This window comes from Leuciscus leuciscus (assembly GCF_965113295.1).
Source record: "Leuciscus leuciscus genome assembly, chromosome: 6".
Taxonomy (NCBI): Eukaryota; Metazoa; Chordata; class Actinopteri; order Cypriniformes; family Leuciscidae; genus Leuciscus; species Leuciscus leuciscus.
The window spans coordinates 23968866-23983542 of record NC_138730.1 but is presented as its reverse complement, the minus strand read 5'-3'; the positions used below and the strand labels follow the sequence as shown (position 1 = coordinate 23983542).

The 14677-nt window shown below is 37.2% G+C and overlaps 1 protein-coding gene across 1 annotated transcript in view; it reads left to right on the top strand.

Annotated features, from left to right (window-relative positions):
• Positions 1-13384, top strand: part of kif1ab (kinesin family member 1Ab) — a 30338-nt gene extending 16954 nt beyond the window's left edge. Inside the window, exons 27-49 of the mRNA XM_082172202.1 lie at positions 585-703; positions 1207-1292; positions 1442-1568; positions 1827-2001; positions 2359-2449; positions 2550-2668; positions 2761-2816; positions 2897-3005; positions 3133-3199; positions 3789-3873; positions 4045-4150; positions 4461-4484; positions 4612-4726; positions 4923-5056; positions 5240-5301; positions 5417-5562; positions 5668-5853; positions 6137-6208; positions 6509-6627; positions 7700-7813; positions 8774-8966; positions 9217-9335; positions 11265-13384. Of these exons, the coding sequence (XP_082028328.1) occupies positions 585-703; positions 1207-1292; positions 1442-1568; positions 1827-2001; positions 2359-2449; positions 2550-2668; positions 2761-2816; positions 2897-3005; positions 3133-3199; positions 3789-3873; positions 4045-4150; positions 4461-4484; positions 4612-4726; positions 4923-5056; positions 5240-5301; positions 5417-5562; positions 5668-5853; positions 6137-6208; positions 6509-6627; positions 7700-7813; positions 8774-8966; positions 9217-9335; positions 11265-11307 (2467 nt within the window). The 3' untranslated portion in view covers positions 11308-13384. The remainder of the gene's footprint in view (positions 1-584; positions 704-1206; positions 1293-1441; positions 1569-1826; positions 2002-2358; positions 2450-2549; positions 2669-2760; positions 2817-2896; positions 3006-3132; positions 3200-3788; positions 3874-4044; positions 4151-4460; positions 4485-4611; positions 4727-4922; positions 5057-5239; positions 5302-5416; positions 5563-5667; positions 5854-6136; positions 6209-6508; positions 6628-7699; positions 7814-8773; positions 8967-9216; positions 9336-11264) is intronic.
• The last annotated feature ends 1293 nt before the right edge of the window (positions 13385-14677 follow it).

Here is a 14677-nt window from a genome sequence, read left to right as displayed (position 1 = left end):
ACCAAACTTGACTGCATACAATGTCAGGGATTTCATAGACACATTCACATTATTGTGACATTGAATTGTAGTTAATCCTTCAATCAGTTACTGAAACATCAATAAAATCTAGATGTGTGACACTGCAAATCTTCACCTGTGAGTATGACTTGAGAATTAAGACAATCAATCAGTCAAAAGTTATAGTGTAAAGTAGCTTGTGGTGCAGTTCTCCTCTATATGCATGTTCTTGAAACACTTCACCAAACTCCACAGAGACCAAAACCCTCGCTATCACCGCTTTCTGTATCATTTTATGAGAATGGGGGCTATAATAAAGTATTCACAGATGAACCGCAGACCTACAGGGCACTTTTAAGCTATCGCTGGAGCAGCTTCTTGTTTGGTTGCTTTTTTTTGTGTCTGATGTTGTGTTGTCTAGTGGCAGTGTGGCTGAGTTGATCTTCACTGACATTTTTTCCCAACTTATTTTTCCATTAATTTTAACCTTCTTTTTTCTTTTCACCCCATCAACTGTCTCAAAACCCTCTTCTTTCTTCGGCTCTCCACCTTTTTCCCATCATCCTCTCCTTTTTCTCTCATAGGGCATTTGTGTATCTGAGTAATCTGCTGTACCCTGTGCCATTAGTGCACCGTGTGGCCATTGTAAGTGAGAAAGGCGAGGTCAAGGGGTTCCTCCGAGTCGCAGTACAAGCCATATCAGGTAAGATCATCTTCATGATGCTTTGACAAATCTATTTTGGTCAGATTCCAAACAGAAATTAAACTGACTGAAAATAAAATTAACTGGAAATAAAATGTATTAATCAATATTGGTCAAAGGTTGTTTTTTTGTTTTTTTTGTAAAGTAGTACTACAAGGCTCAGTATTCAGACCGATTATGTTTTCTTATTTCATTGGTTAATTCCTTGTGTTTTATGAATATAGGATTTTTTTTTTTTTTTCATAATTTGTTGACTCTGGTCCTAATTATGTTTAGATGTGTTTTGTATCTCACCAAAATGATATACAAAACATAAATAAATTTAATATAAATAAATATAAAAATGTTGATGAAATATAATCATGTACAAACTCCTTGCATGGCATCGCTAAGTTTTCTGGTCCCTGTATACAGATCAGCCCTCCAAAAGCTCTGGGCCCCCTGTACCCTGTACCCCTGTACTGATTAAATGTTCAGCCATAATCTTTTATTTCTTGTCACAGCCGATGAAGAAGCTCCTGATTATGGCTCCGGTGTGAGACAATCAGGAACTGCTAAGATTTCATTTGAGGATCAACAATTTGAGAAGGTTGGTTGTGTCATTTTATGTAACTGTTCATTCTCACAATTATTATCTCAATATTTGAGTAGGGCTTTGGACGTTCAGGCATTCATTTGTTTTCAAAGAAGGTGAGACACCATCAAGAGTAAAACCATCAACCTTTTCTCTCTGCTCAGTTCCAGACAGAAACATGCAGCGCTGGGACAAACACATCTCAAGAGGAGCTGCGCATTGTAGAAGGAGAAGGACAAAACTCAGAGATGGGACTCAATGCTGATGAGGTCAACAACAACACCTGTGCAGGTAATAAGTAAAAAAACAAACAATACTGGTCAAAAAAATCATATTCATTTATTGATTAGAGATTGATATACATTTTGCACAATGTATTATGATGAATTTATGCATGCCTCAACATAAAATAAAATGCCCATTAATCATGCTGTGATTATTCACTGTTAAAGTAGTGGTATATGTGTAAATAGTGACTTGCACAAAATAAGAGTCAGCAAGTGTTTGTATTCTAATCTGATCTGTTTTCTCATGCATTGCTCCATCTAGCCTCTCCTGATGTTCCTAACAGTCCTCTGAAGGGTTTTCTGGAATGTCCTCTTGATGTGGCTCAGGAAAAATCATTTCAGCACTTAAAAATCGGCAGCAACTTCACCTTTAGGGTCACAGTGCTTCAGGCCTCCAGTATCTCTGCTGAGTATGCAGATATCTTCTGCCAGTTCAAGTGAGTAGATGTATTCCAAGTAATTGGTGTTCATTCATAGATTTATCAGGGCTTTCCATAATAAAACTGTGCTGCACGTTGTTGTAGCTGACCGATTTTATGGTTTAGAAAGGCAAACACTTATGCAGATTATGCATGTTTCTGCCACAGTGTTTTAGACAAACGCTTTTAAAAAAACAAACAAATAAATAAATTAACATGCTGCTTAATTTTTAAATCTGTTTTTGTGAAAGTTGCCACTCGAAAATAACGTTCCCTCTCAGTTTTTAATGGGATTGACGCTTCTGCAAACACTGATCCAAGAAACTTGCAAGACATCTGATGCAATCTTGTCTCAGCCACCCTGTCTTTTTCCAGCTTTATTCATAGGCATGACGAGGCATTTTCCACTGAGCCATTAAAGAATACCGGCCGAGGGCCTCCTCTGGGATTCTACCATGTACAAAATGTAATCACAACCTTTGTGCCATCAAGTAATTCAACCATATTTCAGATTTTAGAAGTAAAGCAAACATAAATTATTTATGTGCGGTTTGCCACTATTGCAGATATCCGTAGAGGTCACCAAGTCTTTTGTGGAATACATCAAGAGTCAGCCAATCGTTTTTGAGGTATTTGGCCACTTCCAGAAACAGCCCTTCCCTCCTCTCTGTAAGGACTTGATTAGGTCAGCAACTTTTTATTATTATTATTATTATTATTAATATTTATTTATTTTTAGTCACCTAAAATGTAAACTAAAATCTTCCCTCCTTATAGTTCATTACGTCCAACAAGAAGGCAGTTCCCTAGGGTTATGCCTTTGTCAAAGCCAGGTGAGTTCATATTTTGACTCATTTCTTGACTATTTGTTGTGGTCTGTCCATGTCTGAGCTCTGCCTCTGTCTCCCCCCAGTGCCTGCCACAAAACTGAGCACACTCACACGCTCCACCGCTGGCCCCTGTCACTGCAAATATGACCTTATGGCATTCTTTGAGATCTGTGAGCTGGAGGCCAACGGGGAGTGAGTATCTGATAAACTCATGACTTGTAGGATATCAGTGCCTAGTAAGTTACTCATTGAAGTCTGTATGTATGGTAGTTTATTCATATGTTATGTAACCCTTGTACCTGTTTGTGTACTTTCTTAGCTACATTCCAGCTGTTGTTGATCACAGGGGTGGAATGCCCTGCCATGGTACATTCCTGTTGCACCAGGTAAACATGCATCCATCTTTCTGTCCCTAACAACTCAATGAATGGAAACACAGATGATATTTTATTTACACTACCGTTCAAAAGTTTGTTGTTGTTAAGATTTTTTTTTTTTTTTTTTTTAAATAAGTTCACCAAGGCTGCATTTATTTGATCAAAAATAAATAAAAACAGTAATATCGTAATAGTATTACAATTTATACTGTTTTGTATTTGAATATATATAAAACATTTAATTTATTCATGTGATGTCAAAGCTGAATTTTCAGCAGCCATTATTCCAGTCTTCAGTGTCACATGATCCTTCAGAAATCATTCTAATATGCTGATTTGGATAATATTTCATATTATCAATGTTAGAAACATTATCTGTGTTAGTGCAGCTTAATATTTTTGTGGAAACGGTTATACTTGTTTCAAGATTCTGAATTTATTTGAAATAGAAATATATCCTTAATACAGTACATCCTTGCTGAATCCTTGTATGAGTTTCAGTCTTACAGACTTACAGACCCCAAAGGTTTGAACAATAGTATAGTTTGAAATTGAAATGAGAGATTTGTGATTTTCTCCTTTGACACATTTTCCACAGGGCATCCAAAGGAGAATTACAGTCACTATAGCCCATGAAACCGGCAACGATATTGAGTGGAAGGAGGTTAAAGAGCTCGTCATAGGTTAGAAAATGCTACTTTTTTTCTCTCTCTCTCTTAAAAAATTATTTATCCGAATTTCTGGCTTCTATCGCATTAAACGGCAGCTGGCATTGAGGACAAATGAAGATGTTACTATGGCGAATGTTCAGGTAGAGTTTCAGATGACTCAGCATCACATCTGTTCTTTTTTAGGGCGCATCCGTAACACACCCGAGGCAGATGAGACTATCATTGACCCCAACATCCTGTCCCTCAACATCCTGTCTTCAAGCTACATACGACCATCTTATGATGACAGGTACACCACTGATATGTAAAGTGAGATCCTTCCTCCAGTACCTCTAAATAATAAAATGTTTTTAAAAATTTGAATTAGCAATGTTAGCAATACCAAAATATTTAAACAATGTATGTGAATCAATTACAGTTTTTTTTTATTACTAATTAAAGTGTTAACAACACTAAAACTTCATAACTTTGATGTTAATTGAAAAATAGTATTTAATTTAGTTATATTCTTAATATTCTAATTTATTTATATATATATATCAATTAATAAATAACAACATTGTAATTCACTAACATGGTAATTTAATGTTTCCTGTCAGAGTGTCATTGGGAATTGACCATAGGTATGCTTTTTTACCCTTCAGTATACAGTACAGTTTTTATTATTATTGTGTAACCCATCTTAAGCCTTCAAAATTGTTCAAATAAAGAAAAAAATTAAGCACTGATATAATTCACTAAACTTTTCAGGACATTTTACCGCTTTGAGGCAGCATGGGATAGCTCCATGCACAACTCCCTTCTGCTGAACCGTGTCACTCCATATGGAGAGAAAATTTACATCACCCTCTCTGCCTATCTTGAGGTGAGGAAAACTCACCTTTTCCCACAATAAAGTTATCAAATTATGACATTTAATCAATGTGGGATATTTTAGAACTCATCAAAAGCAATATCAACACAATCACAAGTATAGCTTTTTTACATTTTAATAGTGAATTCAAATGTATGCCTGTTAGTTGGTTATGAGATGTTCCACTAAGTTTTTGCTATAATTTTAGATGGAGAACTGCACTCAGCCCACTGTCATCACTAAGGATTTTTGCATGGTGTTCTACTCCAGAGACGCTAAACTTCCTGCGTCTCGCTCCATTCGAAATCTCTTCAGCACTGGTGCCTTTAGGCCATCTGAGAGGTGAGGAAAGTTTGCTTGCCTCTTTCTGCAGTCAAGTAAATTGATCTTTAATCAACCAATGCACCATTTTGAAGCTTTAATGCTCAAGACTTGATATTTGAAAAAAGTTTTTCACTTGAATTATCAACGCAATAGCAGAATTAAATGTTTTGTTAAACACTACGGTGGTGTTTTGTGTCTCAGTAACCGTGTGACTGGAGTGTACGAATTAAGCCTCTGCCATTTGGCAGACATTGGAAGTCCTGGTAAGTTATCGTGTACAAATTCAGACAAATAACCTAATTTTTATCTCATTTATTTGTAGATTTAACCCAGTTGTTTGTTTCTTTTTTTTGTTCCACTTTGACCATGATGGTGCAGGTATGCAAAGGAGGCGCAGACGGGTGCTGGACACCTCAGTGGCGTATGTGCGTGGAGAGGAGAACCTTGCTGGTTGGAGGCCCCGCAGTGATAGCCTCATCCTGGACCACCAGTGGGAGCTGGAAAAACTTAGCCTCCTACAAGAGGTACAATATGGTCCATCTGAATGTTTAAGGGCTTTTAATCTTGGCTATAATCTGACTTTTGTTTTCAGTCAAGTGCATGACTCTGAGGTGTGTGTTTGTTTACAGGTGGAGAAGACCAGGCATTACCTTCTGCTGAGAGAGAAGCTAGAAGCATCTCTGCTGCTGGGACAGGACTCTTTCTGTGGCAAAGACCTTATGGACTCACCTAAGGCCTCCAGCCCCCTGATCAGCCCGGTAGTCAGTCTGGGTCTGGACAGTCCCAACGAGAGGCAAAGGGAGCTGGCTGCCAAGGTGATCGTCACACTAATAGCCTTTTCCCACAAGTTTAGTTTGACTAAAACAAATAAAATATAAAATATTTGCCAATTATTTTTTGCACAAAAACAACTCCGCAAACACTGCAAAAAGAAATCATTTTCTGTAAAATATCATCCCACAAACAAGATAAATTTATTTGAGAAGCAAAATTGCATAGATGGATGGATGGATAGATAGATATGTTTTTATTACTGTTATATTAAATGGGAACTTTATGTACTTTATTCCTATTTTTCCTGTTTTTTTCTCTCTTCAGTGTGTGCGACTGCTCATGCACACCTTCAACAGGCAGTACAGCCAGGTGAGCAGCAGTCTCAGTGAGAGCAAGGTGAGCATTTACTGCCCTAGTGTCCATGCAGACCTTGCCTCATTCTCTCGCCCGTGCAGACCAGATATCTCTCTCTCTTTCTCCCTATATCTGTCTCATTTAGCAGTCCTTTTGTCATTTATAGAGAATTTGTGTTCACTTCACTTCTCTCGTTTACTCATTTAGAGTAGAGCAGCATGATTAGTGTAATAGATGCTTTAAGGGTAAGCATGGCATTTTCTGGAATATGATGTGAGACACTTTAATGTGTTGCCCACTTTATCATTTGGTGGTGCTCTCTCTCTCTTTTTTTTTTTTAAGCTGTCAGAGATGTCCGCATCCTTTTTAAGAGATGGTTCTTCTTCACCTCTGAGCACTCTGACACCCTCCTCCACCTGCCCATCACTGGTGGACAGTCACTATGGCAATCCAGACCTCAGGTCAGTGTATTTTCAACACAAAACCCAGAGTCCACTTCTAATATGATTAGGGCTGGAATGACGTGTCGACATAATCGATTACGTTGATTATACACTGTTTATGTTCATTCCTAATCCCCTGTCATGTTTCACACAAAACAAAACAAAACTCAAGAGCAGATGCTAATGGCAAGTATGGCTGTGCCGCTTTATACAAGCCTGCACATTTTTAGGATTTGCAAGCACTTTCAGCAAAAGTATCAAAATGGCAATGTCCATAACATTGGGAAGTTTTATCACAATTAACAGCATGTTATTAATAAAACGAGTCCAATCGAGGCGTGAGTTCATCAGATATAAACAACCAACCAAGGACTTTAAATGCTTAGTAACCGAGAGCAGAGAGTACTGTAACGTTTTCACACAATCTTTGTTTTGGGTTTTTTTCTTTAATGCTGGGGTGCCAGACAGGATTTCTGTCATTAATTTAAAAACGTACAAGGGTCTTGTGCAGTCTGGTTACTCTTTCACAAAACCCCTCACTTATTGAGAAAAGAATTAAGAATTAGTTTAAGCGTCTCGCAGCTCACAGCCAATGCAGCTCCGGTGGACCTGCGGATAAACGCAAATCATTTATCTGACTCAGTGAGTAAACTTAACCCATCATGATTATACAGTTAACTGTGTATTTCTCAAATTAGATGACGTGTCAGACAACTAGTCCAGTGCGGTTCTGTTCATTCAGTGCGGATTAGTCGAGAATGTGGTTGTGAGTCCTGAAAATGTTCAGGTGTCAGTTCCATTTATAGAATGGGGTTGTCACACAAACAATCCCTGTATGAACGCACCTGTGTTAGGTTGTAACCTGCTGCCATACTAGCCATAAGCATCTGCTGTAGAGTCTTGTTTTGGGTGAAAAAATACAGGGGACTAGGGATGAACATAAATGGTGTGTAATCGACGTGATTACTTCGACACGTTGTTCCAGCCCTAAATATGATCACAGTATGTCTAATACGAGTTCTCTGAGAATCAGATTATGTACTGTCTGTTCACTCCCAAAACAACTTTCTTGTTCTGTGTGATTTTACAGAGGAGCTGAGGCTAACTCGGGTGCCTCTAGCCCTGATCTCGACCCCTTCAGCCCCATAGAGCGAAAACACAGGAGCTGCGCCTTCATCCCGAACATCCAGGAGATTCGTGTCAGGTAGCACCCCAAACAGTCTGTCTGAGAAATTTTTGAGGGATCTGACTGCAGTATCTGAGGGGGTAAAAAGCAAGGGGAAAAAAGCCCCGCCTCCACTCACTCACACCAGCTCAGAGATCCACTCGCTCAACGGAAGTAAACGCTGCACAATAGAATCGCTCTTTACAACGTCGGACACATAACTGTAATTAATATGATTAGCCTTTTGCTTGACTATGTTATGAAATATGAATGAGACTGTCTTTGGTTCACTAGAGTTTTAAGGAGAAAATACTCAGCAATGGTGTTGACTTATGAATTTGCACATGGTTTGCATTAAAGCATATTAAAAACACCACATAGACATAAACAACGTTAAAAACTTGGTTTTCACCACAGGGTGTCTTTAAATCATTGCTATATCTGGTGTATCTACATCAGTTTAAACTATCTGTACAAATGAATCAGATTGATCACTTGCAAAATGACCTAAAGATCAATTAGAAAAACAAACCAGATTTGTACGCAGTTTGAACAAAGCCTGTGTAATACATTTTTTTACATAGTTGCTGCCATGTTGAGATCACATGACATGATCATATGTTTCTTTTATCTCTTTAATTGTCCCAATGGACACTTTCAGTTGCAAAATGAATAAAATATGCATGCAAATATTTCTACAATGGTACTGATAACTGAAACTTTTGCCCATGTATGACGTTGCATCCGCACCACTAGGTGTCAGTATAAAGTCCAAGACCACTGTTGAATTGTATAATGAAACATGTATATATGTAACTAAAATGTACTTTAGTGCAAACTGCTCTTTTAAAGTTGCTCTAAAGACAATTAAATATATTTACAGCAAGTAGAAAAACTCACTGTCCTTAACTTTTCCTTTAACATCCTAATGTATCATGTTATTGATTGCCCTGCAAATAATTTGTTATTTATCTGTTATAATTTTTCCTATGACTGCAGCCCAATTGTGTCAAAGAAAGGCTATCTACACTTTCTTGAGCCACACACCAGTGGCTGGGTGAAGCGGTACATTGTGGTGCGACGGCCTTACGTCTACCTGTACCGCAGTGAGAGAGACTGCGTGGAGAGAGCTGTCATCAACCTGTCCTCTGCTCAGGTGGAGTACAGCGAAGATAAGCAGACCATGCTGAGGGTAAGAGCCATTTATTCCTCATCTAATGACATTATACACATGATTACTGAGGAAAGTGGTCAGCTAGCTATTCATGAGTTTCATCAGGTCCCTTTCCACAGGTGTATAAAATCAAGCACCTAGATTATGAATGCAGACTGCATTGTGCTTGATTAATACACCTGTGGAAAGGGACCTGATGAAACCCATGAATAGCTGTCTAGCTTTTTGTCAACTGTTTTTGTTAACCCATGTGATGTTTTGTTTCCAGGCTCCTAACACTTTTTCAGTATGCACTGAGCACCGCAGCATTCTCCTCCAAGCAGGCAATGACAAAGAGATGCATGACTGGTTGTACGCATTCAACCCACTGCTGGCAGGAACTATCAGGTATTCAAAATAAATTCAGTGATTTCATTTCCTTTTGCACAGTCACAACAACACATATAAAGTCTTCATTCAATAATGAATGTAATGTAATAATTCAATTACTGAATGAAATGTTGACCCAGGACCTAATATGACTGTGCAAGCATTAGGGGTGTCGATGTACTTGATCTACTTAATCTGTGTTTTGATTATCGTTCTGAATCCGATCTGGATATAGTCTTTAACAAAAACGTGATTTTCTCAGCTTTTTGCTCAAAATGTTAGTTTTTTTTATTTTTATGAAACCTACCTTCACCTTGCATAGTTTTTTTTATGTCAAAACCTGTCTGTGTTGAACATGTGTTGTTGTTGTTGTTGTTGTTATTATAAAAAAAAATGTTTTAATTAATTGAAGTACAGCTGAAATAAAATATTTATTTTTTTATTAGTTGAATACTTAGTTGAAAACTTAAACTTTCATAAAAAAAAGGATTATATATATATATATATATATATATATATATATATATATATATATATATATATATATATATATATATATAAATGTGAAACGTTGCATAGGCAAATCACTGAAATAAAATAAGTTTAAGTACTAAAATGACTAAAAGCTATATTTAAAAAAAATAAAACTATTAAAAATGACAAAAGCACAAAACAAAATGACTAAAACTAAAATTAAATCAAAAATTCTAAATATGAATAAATACTATTAACCGCTAACCCGGATGTCGAAGTCACTTCCGTGATTTGGGAAAAGCCTGTAAAAGTCCTTTGCAAAACTCACAAGTGTAAGGGAAAAGCTAGTGAATTTAACACTCCATATAAATGTTTGGTCCGAGGTCATGGTGTAAAGGACCCTAGGTTAAAATTACTCCGAAACCATCCCTTTAAAGTGCCCCTATTATGCTTTTTTCAAATGTTACTTTCATGCAGTGTGTAATATAGCTGTTTGTGAATGTAAAAATTCTGCAAAGTTATAAAAATTAAAGTGCACAACAAATAAAGTTATTGTCTCCTAAAAGACAGAATCGATTCTGAACTGCCGAAATGAGACGTCAGCAATTCCAGTCTCACTTCCTGTTACATAGCTACGTAACAATGTAATAAATTTGCATAATGCCAGTCTATGATGTTTATTGGCTGCCTGCGAATAACATCTACTTTGACCCGCCCTCAAACACTGTAGTTGTAAATGAGACTGGAAGAGTTTGGTTTGTGTTGTCGACATGAAAAGAAGACGGTGTTTTCAGTGCTGTGAATCCACTTTGCATGCACTTCAAAAAGATGAGGACTCGCTCTGGAATTGATACGGAAAAACCGACGCCATTATTACTGTTCGTATCACTATGTATCAAGCACTGAGGAAGCCTTCAGAGCTGGAATTCAGATGTGGTAATAAGAGTTTAATTTCTGACACGCGCTGTAAACGGTCGACCAATCACAACAGACTGAGCCATCTGGCCAATCAGAGCAGAGTAGGCTCTCAGAAATGATTGGTTTAGAGAGACTGAATCTTCGAACAAACCGTTTTCAGACTCTTTGAGAAATAAGGTGATGTGTTGTGCAATGTATATAATTAAAGGTTTTTATTTATTTATTTTTTTACCTTGGATGAATGTAAACTTATTGTCAGAGACCTCCGAAACAAAATTAGGAACCTCAAAAATAGCATAATAGGGGCACTTTAAATAATACTAAATTAACACTGCTGTGTTGCATCTGCCTAATTCTACCAAGACAGAAGAATTTGCTCCAAAATGTCATAGTGACATTTAACAGTTAGTGTAGACAGACACAAGGGCTTTGATGTCAAAACAGACCTGTGACCCATTTTTGGGTTGCAGCTCAGCAGTTGAGAACCACTGCTCTAAGTGGTCATGGTCAGTGATATCGCTGAATTTCTCCTAATCTCTCTCTCTCTACCCACAGGTCTAAGCTTTCCAGAAGAAAATCAGGACAGATGAGGATGTGAAATAAATTTTTTTTCTCTGGCTCAAACCATAAAAAGGCCCTAACAGGCCTTAGTGATGTAATTAGGTCATGTGATTATAAGTGCCCTGTCCCCATGTCATCACAGCTGCCTCTTGCCTGCCCGTCCCAGCATTCCCCCTCAGTCTGTCCATGCCAACCATAGACTGCGGGCTTGGCTTCACAGAATGTGTGTTTATGTGTGTTTCAGGCCCTATTTAGTGTACATTTACAACATTGAAATATATTTAGCACTTCCCACTAACATACAGTAGCTAAAAGCTAGAATGGCAAAACGGCATCATAGACACTGCCCTACTCTTAACGGCATTCATTCATTTGTAAATTCGACTCGATGCTCTGTTTCTGTATGTGCTGCTTCAGAGTAATGTCAAGTGCTTTTACCTGGGCTTCAGTAGTTGCCTCTTGCTTTTGATCATTCTGCCGTGATCATTGTGCTTTTCAAAGGGATGCAGAGCTTATTTTGAAGTCGCGGATGATAGAAGATAGAATTGAGATGGATTTTAGACTAAAAGAGGTAATTGTCTGTTATTTCGACAAAAATCAGCATCGCAAAAGGACAAAACGTCTACCATATAGAAGTTTAGTTTGTGTTTTACTTTCATCTGTAATGTCTTTTTTTACATTACATCTTTACGTTTACTTATTTATTAAGCATTGTATGTTTTATAAACATAATTTATTATGAGATCACTCTTTGTAGTGTGCTACAAAAAAATTCACCTTGCACTTTTGATAATGAGCTTTATTTGCCAGGTTCGTTTTGGTTCATTTGCACTAGAGCTCTGCTGCTAAGAGAATCAGCTTCTTTAATGTTCACTTTTCATCAGCTTATTTTTATGCACAAAATTAGAGAGCGGTGCTGCTAAATTTCCTGTAACTGATACACTGGACGCAAATACATCAGTGCACATTATAACACACATTTCGAATAATATAATGCAGGAGGTTTATGTTCAGAAACACTGTATCTTGATTGCATAGTTCCTCTTTTGTAGCTGTTTTGTTTAGGTCATCCCAGCCTTACATGTTATAATAGAATATCTGTATTCAAACCTATTACGTGGTGTTTTCCTTGGGAGGCGACATCTTGTAAGAGAAGATCCAGTTTTAGTGTTACAACATAAAACAGAAAGTCTATAAACTCCGATTTTACTAAAAGTTTTGTGATCCCCAATATAGAGAACATTTATTTAGCTCAGCTGTAGAAATGTATCTGTTATATTGTTTTTTGCTCCACCCTTTGCCTTGTACGATGAAGATGCGTGTATACTAAGTATAGAAAAGCCGTGTTTCCTGTCATGACAACTACATCTTAAAGCGGTATTACCAGAGGCCGTTGTATGCTGATGAACTCAGAAATCTCTTGTTTGGTTTGGGCTCATGCTATTGGTCAGTCAGCCATTTAGTATGTTGCTCATGAGGATTGATGTTTTGTGCAATGGGTCAGCCAACCCAAAAAGCACAAAATGTAGCAGCTGTGAATGTATCTGAGAGATTTGAGCGGTTCTGGTCTTCACCTCTCAAAACGGTTTCTTCATAAGGAGAAGTTTTAAGTATAAGTATGCCTTTCTGGACTCTTACATTATGGATCTGAAGTGTAAATGAGGGACAGACGATTAAGTTTTGGACAATATGTTGACAGTCATACCTCCCAGTGCCCTGACGTTTTTTTTACCCATTCCTGTCTTTGATTATGCTATGTACATGATAGCATGCTGTACATATTTATTCAGCTTTTAAATGAAATGTATCAAATGTATTCCATTTACCTCCATACAGTATGAGTAGCATTTACATAAAAATAATAGATTCAGTCGTATTTTACCGCTTTGAAGGATCACTGTCGACTATGAGCATTCAGTGTTTGCATTTACATGATGCCCTGAAGACGAAGCATTCAACAGGACTTTGTCTGCATACATATATATTGGAGATAATCAAGATTTTTAGGGTTTGTAGTTGATAATGTGTCTCTCTTTCACTCTCAATGGAACCACATCTTTCTGAGCATCATTTTGAATAAACCTCTTTCATCCATCCAAATATTCCAAACTCAATATAAACTAAGTGTAGCTACTGTAATTGCTTCAATATTTGTTGATTTTCTCTGTATATAAACCCAACTGTGGTCTAGAACACGGCTGATAACCACTTTATACCATAATGAATGGGCTGTAGTGTACTCAGTGCTCAACTTGTTTGAGTGTTGGACCTGTGTCTTCTAATGTCTGTGGACACTTAACACTTTGTCTGGTGTGAAATAAATGTGAAATATGCGCAACGTTGCAAGAGTTTGGACTTCTTATTTGTATAGATGCAGAGTAAACTTTTTTTTTTACTATAAAGGGCCAAACTTGATTGAAAGTAAACTTGATTGAAAGTACTTGTTACCTTGTGGCTTTATCAGGCAATGACTTTGCATGGAGCGTTTGAGCACAAAGGTACCTCACGAAACTGATTTCGGACAGGCTTCTAATGCAGCATAACGGTTTAATGATCTACAACAAAATAGAGTGAGTTTTGGTGATAACTAAGTGAATATTTAATTACTTCAATGGTTATTTCTCGCTAGAAAAGACATCAAAAGTGTTTAAAGACACATTTACACTCAAATTGACCACCAACAGCAACTTTCAGACGGCATCTTTATTTTTTTAGCTCAACTCTCACAGATCGGAACTCACAGGATTGTGGGATATCATAGGCAGTGAATTATACAACTATGCTGACTTCAAAAATCGATCTGATGAAGGTATCAGGAAAAAGGAAGTGAAGCTACACTGCAAAAAGTAATCAGTTGACTTAAAGTGAGGAAACCCGTTGCCTTACAATTATTAAGTAAAAAAAACTTAATGCATAATTGAAAAATATAAGTTATCTGGAATTGTCAAGTTCACATAACTTATTTTTTTCAAATACTTGAAGTTTATTTACTTAATTTTAGGGCAACGGGTTTCCTCACTTTTTTTAAGTTAAGTCAACTGATCACTTTTTACAGTGTACTGTATATTAGATTCAGACGTGCCTTGATGCCTTTCTATCCTTGGAATGCATCCTTCAAAGGCAGTTTTTGAAAATCAAACAGTTTTTGAATATCAAAGTTTTTTTGTATATTTATTATTAAGGGACACAATATTTCTAGATTTGCAGAGTAAAATTTTTTGTATTATTATTTTTTATGAAAAGCTAAAACTAGGCTCTTACGGGCAAGATGCACCCCTCACCCCAGAACTGGCACAGAGGACCCAGAGTGGCATGTTGTTACAAGTGTTACCATTTTTGGTTAGGCTTCTTTATTTTACAGTACGTGCCCTTACAGTGTACTTACCTAAGAAAATACTGGTAATATA